The sequence below is a fragment of the Cynoglossus semilaevis genome, chromosome 19 (genome assembly GCF_000523025.1).
Source record: "Cynoglossus semilaevis isolate Cse_v1.0 chromosome 19, Cse_v1.0, whole genome shotgun sequence".
NCBI lineage: Eukaryota > Metazoa > Chordata > Actinopteri > Pleuronectiformes > Cynoglossidae > Cynoglossus > Cynoglossus semilaevis.
In genome coordinates, this window is record NC_024325.1 from 13440365 (window position 1) to 13451843 (window position 11479).

General features: G+C 40.4%; 1 protein-coding gene across 1 annotated transcript in view; it reads right to left on the reverse strand.

The window, feature by feature from the left end:
* Positions 1–11426, reverse strand: part of mtnr1bb (melatonin receptor 1Bb) — a 22475-nt gene extending 11049 nt beyond the window's left edge. Inside the window, exon 1 of the mRNA XM_008333091.3 lies at positions 10582–11426. Coding sequence (XP_008331313.1) covers positions 10582–10789 — 208 coding nt within the window. The 5' untranslated portion in view covers positions 10790–11426. The remainder of the gene's footprint in view (positions 1–10581) is intronic.
* Positions 11427–11479: the final 53 nt, after the last annotated feature.

Below are 11479 nucleotides of genomic sequence, written 5' to 3' on the forward strand. Positions count from 1 at the left end.
GGTCAATGACACTGCGTTAACACAGCTTTTCCAACCTGAACTGTAAGTGGAAAAGACTCAGTTACCGACACGTGTGCATGTGTCGTGTTTTTTCCTCTCCTATACGGTCTAATTAAACTTCCTGTCTCCGTGTCATGCGGCGCTGTTACATATGGAACGTATAGAGGAGGTGTTGGACCTGTAGCAGCCGGCAGATTACACAGGGCTGTGGTTTGTTTTTTTTTTCCTCTGTGCTGCTGAATCCTCACACATCACTTTTGTGAAACAGTGGATGTATATTCAGTTGAAAGGAAAAAAAAATTCTACAGAGCATCAAAGCAAACTCACAGAGTTTACTGGGTGAAAGAAGCTGAATTATTATTATTATTATTATTTTTGTATCTCGTGCCACCCACTGTGCACCTTCACTTCCTGCCCGTGTCCTGTTTGTTTCATCTGTGTTTGAAAAATTCCACACCAGTCAATTGTTTTTTGACGGTGAAAGTTTTGTTTTTTTCCCTCGGGGTCTTTTGTCACGTTGTCCGTACTGTACTTGATTTTTTTTTTTTTTTCTCCAGCATTGTATCGACATTGATTCGTCTGCTACGCTGCTTTTTGGACCCACACTTTCTGGCATATTTTCTTCTCTCAGCATTTAGAATTTTTTATTTTTTTTTTCCAAAATCTTAGAAGAAGATTTGTTCCCAGAGGAAAAATAAAAAATAACTCCAGCTCCAAGGCTGCAGCAGAGCTAACAAGGTAGTCCAGGGATGGAGGGTGTATCTGGAGGATTGCTGGTTAGAATCTTAGCTCTGGCAGCGCTGTGGAGTGTAGGGCAAAAAAAAAATATATTAAAAATTAAAAAATGATTTAAAAAAAAGAGTTAAAAATAAATAATTAATAAACAAACCAGGGGCCGGCGGCCTATGATTTCTTGTGCAGGAAGAAAAAAAAAAGCACCCACTGCTTCCCAGTGGGGCACGGGGTCACACAGTGGACAGCGGCTGAGGGATTGTGCCTTACAGCAAAAAGGTCAGCTGTTCAATCCTCGATGGTTAATGAGGTTCTCCACGGCTCTGGTTTTTACTTATTTATGCAATTGATCACTTATAGACCATAGGGGTGAGGGTGAGGGTGAGGGTGAATGGTTGGTTGCCAGGACTAAGCAGCAAAGAATGAATAATTAAAACCTGTCAGTGGCCTGATTGGCCCAGTGCGGGACCTTTTTCATTTTGTGGTTTTCCAACCGTCTGTCAGTCACTCCTGTTCCAGCTGCAGCTGCTTGAACATCATGAAATCCCACATCTGCGTCTCCGTCAGTGAACAACATATGCTGTGAGAAATAATTTGCGCTTGTGCTGAGGTAACAAACGACGCATGTGCCCGCTGACGCTGTCATCTATCGGTGCTTTGAGCAATTTTTCATTCCCCGCGACGAGTTCAGTGCGTCGACTCTGAACCCCGGGCTCGTAAAGTCAAACTCCTGTGATTTGAACCCAAACACACAGAGAATTTACAATGTGTTGTGAGGGGTGTTGGACTTTTTTTTTTTTTTTTTTATCCATTTGTTCATATATAAAAATGCAGCATTTCTTTGAGGTTTGACAGGAAGTTCACTTTAATTGCAGTTGCAGATGAGAATAAAGCATTTTTTCTCCCCCGTGTATTGACTTAAAGGTAGACACGGTGAAAATGAGAGCATGTAATGTCCCTTCCTCCACTGCAGGGGGTGCTATAAATGCAGTTTGAGTCAAGTATCCAAAGTAGAAGTGCACCTGAGTTAATATAAAGATTGACTGAGTACATGCTTTGACAAAATACATATATGTGTGTATATATATTTATATTTTTATATATATTGTTTACAGTTTGTCTAAAAGAAGTTTTCAGTTTTGTCCGGCCTGTTACTGATCATAACGTTTCCAGAAGATGAATCCCTTCATACAGAGTTACTGCTGTCACGTCTCTGGACGTGGTCTCATATGCAGTCTTTTTTATATATCAATAATTCACCTCCCTTTCAGCAAGTAATATCCGGGGATGTGGACCAGACCCGGTTACTCTCTGCTCACATTTCTTCACATTCTCTCTCACACACACAGAACCTCATTATCCTGTGACTGCGTGGCCTAGTGGCACATCAGGCGGACGTTCGATCTGATTGGTCGTCAGAGTTTGACCTCTGATGCGTACACTGAGCGTGCAACAGCAGAGCAGATGATTATATCAGAAAGCTGTCGCTGCTCATCATCGCAACTCGGAACATTGGGAAAATAAGTGGCGCCAAACAATAGGATAAAAGGAGCCGCTGACGGATCGATCGCCGCACCAACAAACACTCGTACTCGTTGATTGTGTGAGATGTTGTTGTTTTCAGTGTCGTTTCTCCTGAAATCTTACACTCTCCGTATTTTGCCAGACTTTGTTTCTCTGTGTTTCATCAAAATATGTTTTTTTTATTTTTGGGGCAGTGAATTTTTGAAGTCCGACTGTGTCAGATCTGCTCTGCCAAGTCCTGCCAGGACGACACAGATGCCCAGAATTAGAGATGAATAAAATGAGAGTGGCGGAAAAAAAAAAAGTGCTTGGTCACAATGTGACGCTGCTAAAACTGTTGCTTAATGTTAGCAGTTAATGTATTTTTAGCACATCCACAAATATTTGGGGTGATTTATATATATTTTTCTCCAATAACTTTTTTAGCTTCCTTTGTATCTAAACTTTCAACATTAATTCAATCTCACTAACTCCTCATCATCGTCCAGACTGAAGAGTTTGTTTTCAGAGGGTTAACATTTCGATTCTACTATTTAATTGTCAACTAAACGACTGCAAAATGTAAACGAATCTGTACGACAACCTTTAGCATATTTGGCTTTTTTTGTCTTAATCGATGTCTCGACGACAGCTCTGTATATGTGCCTTACACTCTTGTTGTTTATATTCTTGGCCTTTTCTCGGCGTCATTGAATGATTCCATTCAGGCTTTTCACTGAAACGTTTCAGATATCCGTTCGTCCAAGTTGTCAATTTTTCACTCCAGTGATTTTCAATTTCACTTCATTAATTATGAGCGTAACTGCTTTGGTTAACGTCTGAATTAAATTCTTAGTAAACGCCACAGTTATTTAAACAACCATGTTTAAAGTTTCTAAAAAATAAATTTAAAAAAAAAGGGAGAGTCGGTGTCAAAATGAAACCCTGCAGAAAATACACAAATTGGCAATTTGACTTTGAGTCTGGCTGCAGTCTGAAGGACGGGACCGCGAATGATCCAGAATCAATTAGATCTGATCAAGGATTCCACTGAGGCCCCGTCACGGCGCTGATTAGATGCATGTGCTGTTTTTCACCGTGACTCACAGCTCGGTCTAAAAAGGAAAACTACAAAGTTAACGCAAACTTAAACACTTTTTTTTTTAATTAAAGGATTGAGCGTGGATGCAGTGAGATGACAGAACAGAACATTTGAATTATTGAGACGGAAACTCATCAAAAGCGGCTTTTAATCTTCAACCAAAGTATAAAATTGATGAGGTTTTTTTTTTTCCTGTTTTAGATCTTATTTGGTTTGAGGTCGTGAGGCAGCCGTCAGTGTGACGGTGTCCCCGTGTCCACAGTAACCTGTCCCATAATGAGGACTCATTTAACTTATGATGTCATAAAGGTCAAAGTTAGCATGGCGCTAACCTTGGCCACCCGAAATACAAAGGTGGCTATCCTGCGGCTACTTTTTAGCCAAGAGTTAGCTTGGAAATAGCTGATGCTACTGGAAAACAGAATACAAATCTTTGGAAAAAATATATCTAAAAATAATACAACATATATATTTATTTATATACATATTTATCATGTTTAATATTATCAGTATTTATCCGTTTTTTTAATCAGTATTTATTCGTAGCCACTGCCTCTCGTTTTTAGTTTTCTGATTTGTGGCTGAAAATCTGCACAGTTGTATTTTTTCTCTCTGCTTCACTGCAGTTTGTATGAACAGTCACCCCCCCCCATCCTCCCTCCCTCCCTCTCTCTCTCTGTTCCCTCTCTCTCTCTCTCCCTTTTCCTACTCTAGTTTTCCACATCCTAGAATGACTTTTCTTCTTCCTCGTCTCTTGTTTTCCTCCGCCCCTGCGGCCCGAGGGTTTGTAAAATCGGTTACATAATGAACACCAAATGATCAGAGAGTAGGGTTTATAAATATGAGGAAACACAGAGGAAATGATAGATTCGACGCTTGGATAAAAAAAAAAAGAAAAAGATATTAGCGACTGCTAGCTTTGCAGATTAAATCTGTTCAGTGACGGGTGATAATGGTAACGAAGATTAAAAGAGTCTGTGTCATTGAATTCTGTGAGTGTGTGTGTGTGTGTGTGTGTGTGTGTGTGTGTGTGTGTGACCAAACAATAATGACTTGGTGACCCTGATGACACCTGACTGTCGTTCTTGCTTCATCTCTTCCTTTCATCCTCTGCTGTCTTAACGTGTGGAAGCTTTCTACAAACATTGACATTATTTATTATTTATGACCCCGATATATTGAGTTAACTTTAAATATTTTGAAAGGACCTGGGATATACTGAATGAAACTGGACAGACAGGTCAAAGTTCATTCTATATATTGATTGATTTTTTTTTGCGGTTCATTGAGGTTCATCGCTCAATGTTGCATTCCATATCCTGAACGGATAAAATATATATGATATATATGTATAAATATATGATATGATATATATGTATAAATATACATATTTATACATATATATCTATGTATGTATAAATATATATACAGTATATATTATTTATGTAAATATATGCTTATGTGTGCCTATATATGTAAATATGTGTATATATGTATATATATGTGTGTATACATATATACATATATACACATACTATATATGTGTATATATGTGTGTACATACACACATATATACATATATACATATATGTGTATATATTTATATATATATTTATATACGTGTATATACACACATATATACATATATATGTGTATATATTTATATATATTCTTTCCTCTATATTTCTCTCTCACATTCTCACATTATATTATTTATGTAAATATATGCTTATATGTGTGCCTATATATGTATATATATGTAAGCTCCTCCTGCTCCTTTGTCCAGCTGTTTTCCTTTAAAGGAATTACAGCGTTCCCGCTCTACTTTGAAGATGCATCCTGGAGTGAGCTCAGCTGAAATAGCCGAGTTTCCCTCGCAGCGCTTAAAACCTGCAGCATCACAACACGCCCTGTGGTCCCGTCCAACCCTGACCGGTCTAAACATCATACTGAGGAAGACGAAGACGAAGACTGACAATCAAAACGTCAAAAGACAAAAAAACAAAACCCAAAAAAACAACCTCCCAGCTGAGAGAAGATTCCTCCCCAGCCCTGCAGACACTCTGTATTATACATCAGTGGCATCTCTGCTCCCCCGTGGACCCAACACTGGACTGATGAAACTGAACTCAGCGCCCGACCTATGTCACATTAAGATGTACGACGGCGCGTCCACTGGAGTTTTCAGTTCCAGAAGGTTGGATATGGAGTTAATTCAAATTCAACTTGCCGTTTCTGCTCCTTAGCTACAGCCTCCCCCACCTCCCCCACAACTCTCCGCATTTCATCTTCCTCGTTTCTGTTTTGAACATTAAAAAAATATTCCAGAGCAGTCTTTTAGGCACATGATAGAAATCTGTCTTGTCCCGTCGTCTGCATAAAGAAGAAAGAAGAAAAGGAAGCTAATTCTGATTGACTGACAACCTGCTCAGTCGGCTGTTTTGATTTAATTTAATTAAAATCAAACACTGGAGTGGCTCTGAAGAGCAGGAGGAGACGAGGATGAGCGGATGAGAGGATTCCTTCAGGGTCAGAGTAGAAATAAAGATAAATAGTTTTTTTGTTCTATTTTATTTTTTTCAAGTTACAGACGGAATCATAAAAATCCAGGTCCGACCTGAACAGTAGGAGTTTGTTCATTAAAGCACTTTATGCAGTACATGTAAACAGAGTACCAAGTATGAAGGAGGTCAAAGGGCAGCACCAGGAACCATTTGTTGAACTTTGGGTTTGGATATGACATTACATTAAGGTATTTAATGTATTTAGATCCTGTAAAATATATTTCAGTAGGAATCTTTGATGAGTCAGGTATTGGAGCTAATCTTGGGCTAACCTTTAGCCATACCGTGTGCTGTTGTTGAGATATTTTTGGACTATTTCTGTTGTTGTTGTTGTTGTTGTTGTTTTGACCAATTCTCACTAATTAACTCATTATTTCAGGTAGATGTGAGAAAAAAAACTTTGTTTAATTTACTGCAGTTGTTGAAACGTTGTCAACTTTAGTCAAGTTTTTTAGAAGCTAGACTTCCACATGTCATGTGACCTACATTCTTCTATTTTTTTCTGGTTTGATTCCCACAGTTGCTGCACTGACATGATGTTTAACGAAGAAAGAATGCTGAAGGTCTCGAAGTCTGTCGTTCAGCAGCTCAAACTTTTTCTTTTTCATAGAAAATCACCAGGCTGACACTGAAAGAACGGCTGTTAATACAGAGAATTTTTCTCTCTTTCCAGCCGTCGCTGTGAACGTTGTTGTAAAAACAGGCAGGAGTTTTAATGTGACAGCTCCTCCAAAGTCCAATTTCACCACGTTGATGTCTGTTGTTGTCTGAGAAAACACTTCGTCAACTTCGCCTTAACACTTTCACTGCCAGCTGTGATGCTGAACATGACATGGCCCACTTGTAGCCTTCCAACATGTCCATATCTGATTAGGATCTGGGCCGTGTTCACTCCTCCTCACACCTGAGTCTGAGTGTTTTTATTTCTTTCTGTCACTCAGCCTGAATATGTCTGCCTTCACTGAAGACTGAGATCAAAGACACTCACTACAAAGTGAAAGTCAATTAAACCTACAGTCTAATCAGTTAAATATTTTAATAATTCAAAAATGAACACACATACGTATTTTATAGCGTCAGCTCTTTGTCTGCCGGCTCTTTCATCATCAAGTTAAAAGATTAAAAACTTTATGTTGTCACATGTTCATTTGTGACACTTGTTATGAAAAATAATAATATCACGGAACGCGTCTAAACAATGTTATAACATAATAAATATACAAAAAAAGTCTAAAAGGGAAATATTTTTTTAAAGATAATCCAATCACATAAAGATGTTTTTGGAATTTTTTAACAGATAAAAATCATGAATTATATCAAAATATGGTCTACGTTCGTTTACTGAACATTTTGAGATATTCTAGCGATATGTAGAAAATCTAAAATCTTTATTGAAGACGAGACATTTCCTGAAACGCCTCAGTTTGTCAGTCTCAGGAAAAATAACACCTCAGTTTATCTGTTCACAGTGACGTGCAGGTAAAGCTTGCTGTTAGTGACCGTTTCACACTGAGGTCGCACATTTTTAGTAGTAAAACTATAAATAAGCCTGTGGCAAAACAGTTGAGTCACAGAAGATATTTGTGTTTTTTTTTTTTTTTCTCAAGGATGACTAAACAGAGGAAACAAACTCTGGTGGACAGCCTGGTCTCACTGGAAGGGTTAGTTATTTTTTCTTTATGTAAATAAACACAGAGTAAATGCTAAACTAGCCCAGATTTTGAGCTTTTCTTTTTTTTTTTTTTAGAAGGAAACGTTGGACTACAAACAGTTTAAAGAACTCATTGAGGCACAGAGTTAGATAAAAAAGCAAATACCAGAACAGCAAAACAATTTACTTAGCTCTAGCTCCAGACGGAGCCAGGAGTAATGGAAAAGCTAAATATTGCTAATGAAGAGCGCCTAATGAACTATTAGTGACCAACGTGCATCCAATCTAATCTCAAGTCCAACAACATTTGGATTAAAAAACAAAATCTTTAGAACACGTGGTATTTTGTGCGTACAAGGATGTTACTGTCACTGCCACTAGGGGTGCTAACAGCACAGTTCTGTAGATTTTTAAGCCATTACTGAGCAAAGGACAACAGGTTGTTGTTGTTATTGTTTTTGTTTTTTGGGTTTTTTTGTTTTGGAACTGCACTGCTACTTTACGTTATATACACAGTAAATACAATTGGAAATATACAGTTTTTTTGTTTTTTAAAAAATGGGCAAAGTTGACTGTAGGTGTCAAAAGAGTGAAAATATATATTTTCAGTTAAATCCACACAACACTGCAAGTGTCGCCCACATACTGTCAGGGATTCTTGCTGGTGTTGTGAACAATTTAAACCCACTTGTGTTTGTAAAGCTAAAAATCTGTGACTAACAGGACCGTCTGCAGTTTATTGTATATTCTACGGAGGTCGTCTTGTGTTTGACCTTGTTGATCTGCCTCAAAGACGCTCATGTTTGTTTGAGATTTATTTCTACAAGAAAGGATGTCTGAAGTGTTTTTTTTTTACTCTTGGCGTTTCAGCACCATGGAGAGAGGCGCAGCTCAGCATAAGGGTTGAGAATTTAAGCACCGCGGACAGAGGTTAAAACGAAATACTAGCTCAAAAGTGTCAGCACCATGGACAGAGGAAGTTGAGACACCCAGCCTGGATTTCAGGACCATGGGCAGAGACAGCTAAAGAACGCTTTTAGCGTTCCTTTCTTTCAGTACCGCGGACAGCTCCAGCTACTGGATGACAAACGCAGCAGTTTTTTGCCTGCCAAAAATACTTCAAATCACAGTTTAGAAGCAGCAAAGAGCTTTAGAGAAAAGTAACCTGGAGATAAGGGATGTGAAGGCAGGGTTAGGATGTAAATGATCTCTTTGAAGAGTTACTCCTCGGTGTGTGCGATCCTATCTTACTCTCTTTGAAGGTTCGCAAAACCTCAGCTCCATCAAAGACAACTCTCTGGGGGACAAAAGCCTTTGCCCCCCAAACAACAAGTGAGCCGAGCTTTTTCTACTGTACTACATTCATTTTTGCAAAAGAGAGCAAAACTTGACAGTTTGCAACCGGACACAAAATTTCCACAGCCTTATCAGTTCAGATAACATTTCAAATCACAGAGTTTAAAGATAGGGTTGACAAAAATATTGGGGACTTTAAGAGAGAACAGATGTTTCCCTGTTGAATGTAGACCCACACGTCCAGGCCCACGTTCTGCTTATTGAATGTGCAATATGGACAAAAGGGCAAGAAAGATGTGGCCTGTTGTCCGGCCACCATGCTGCTCCTCATATTTAAATATTTTACACTAGTGTGTTAGGTTTAAAAACAACATATGTTTAAGTCTTGTATCTCTCTCTTCTTTAACCTCCTGTTGATGTTAAAAGGTACATAACTTTAATGAGGGCAAGTTTTACCAGAAAAAAAAAAAAAATAGAGTTAACTTCCCTTGCTGTTGACGAGCCTTCTCCGAAAGCAAAAATGTGGAAATTACCCAGCAGGCATCCTGAGGCCATGGTGAAGCACTGAATCAGATTAAAAAAAAAAAATCATGCAAACTCTCAGTGCAAATAATTAAAAGACTGGAAGTGAATACTGAACAGTTTTTGTGTTAATGGTCTGCCTTGGAGTCAGCCTCATAATTAACCTCATCATTAGTGACTTGTTAGAGTAAAAAGAACTGGAAGTATCAATTCCACACTTTTGTGGATGATTTCAAAATTATCAGAAAAGGTCAGAAAAACAAGTTTTTATTTTCATGTTTTTTTCTCATTACGTGGCAAATAGAAAATTTGTCTTCATCGGCATTTTTTCTCATTACGTGGCAAATAGAAATTCTCATGTGTCTTCATCGGCAAATATAAAAACCAGGGAATAAACATGAGTTTGAGTTCCCCAGGGGAAACGAACTCCACACTGAAAGACCGGGAATCAAACTGGTCACCTCCCTGTACTGACGGACAGGAGCGCTAACCGTGTCTTCCACCATGTGGCCGAAGGATGACTCTGTGACTCTGTGACCACCTTCACCCTTCAGTGTCACATGGTGTAGGTTTGAGTCCCGTGATCTTTGAGCTTTAGAGAATAACCTGACATGTGTAGACGACAGCATTAAAGGCTCATTAACGCCACCATGGGTTTGAACATTACAACTACATCAAAAGAAAATGAAGTCAGTCTCAGTCTGTCTTTACTGCACAGAGAAGCCGTGCCTTCATTATAAATATATATATATTTTATATCAACCTGCGCGCTGAATCTTTCTGATCTAGAAACGGGTCACACACTTTCATGAACTCCCTCAACTCAACTGAACTAAATTAGATTTTTAGGTTTGAGTCCTTAGTGTTTAAATCCTGGTCCTGTCACAGTTCTACTATATTGCTCGCCCCATACGCACCAATGAATCATTGGGGTTTTGGTGACCCACATGGGCCACACAGCAGAAGAGTGGTTTTGTTCTGCCCTTAAAGCAAAGAATCAGTTCCATTCCCAGTGGTAAGAACTGGTACTGCTGTATGGAGGCTCCATGCGCTCCTGTTGTGTGTGTTGTAGCCCAGAGGAACTGGTAACAATAAGTAGCCCACACAGTCCCACCCCAAGTTTGTAGCCAAAATAAACCCATGTGGGAGCCACACATGCAGCCTGAGTGTGAGCGCTCTACCATGACAACAATGTGAAAACCCAGTCCTACCAGAGTTCCTCAGCTTCCGGTTCCTGAAGACAGAGATGATGACCAGCAGGTTCCCCAGCACGTCCACCACCGTGGTGAAGATCAGGACACTGGCCAGGATGGCTATGACCCAGGCGGGGCGGGTGCTGCCCTCGGCGGCCAGTGTGCGCTCCAGCTGCCCCAGCTGCGGCTCCGTCTGGTTCCTGATGAGGCTCAGCGTGTCCGGCATCCCTGGCCGCGCGCTACCGGGCACCAGCCCCGGGTGCCGACTCGTACCTTATGTCCCGCAGATGCCGCCGTGCCCGGCGCGTCCAGTGGACGGAATCATGGAGCGCACTTGGATGAGTTCCTGAGCGCACGGAGAAAACAGAGACGTGGAGTGGAGCTCACGTGTGACCTACATCAAGTTCCACTCGTGAGTTTGTTCATCTGTGTCAACAAGTCATCCATCCGTGTGCCAAAACAAGAGAGGAGGAAAGCAGACCTCCTCCACCTCCCCCCACCTGCTCCTCTTTTCCTTCCGTTCCTCGAATTTGGCTGAATGGAGGAGTTGATCTAAGCTGAAGAAAATACGAGAAACACACGCGGGCACTCTTCATCCTCATCACGGGCACTCTTCATCCTCATCACGGGCACTCTTCATCCTCATCTCCTGGTGTCAGGGTGGGCATCAGCGACTCCTGTCACTCCGCACACCCCCACGGAGAAGGGAGTTAAAGCAGCAGGATATTCCTTTATATACGGTGTCCAGTCACAGCGCCGCCTCCTGATTCATTTCTCAGGTGGTAACAGAAGGAGCGCAGGAACAAATTGACCAATTTCTCTAATGTCCTTGGTTCGCGCTGACCCCGCTGCGCAACTGTAGCTTTGAGCAGCGATTTCACAGCGGAGCGACTCAGTCAGAGGCGCACGGGGGTGG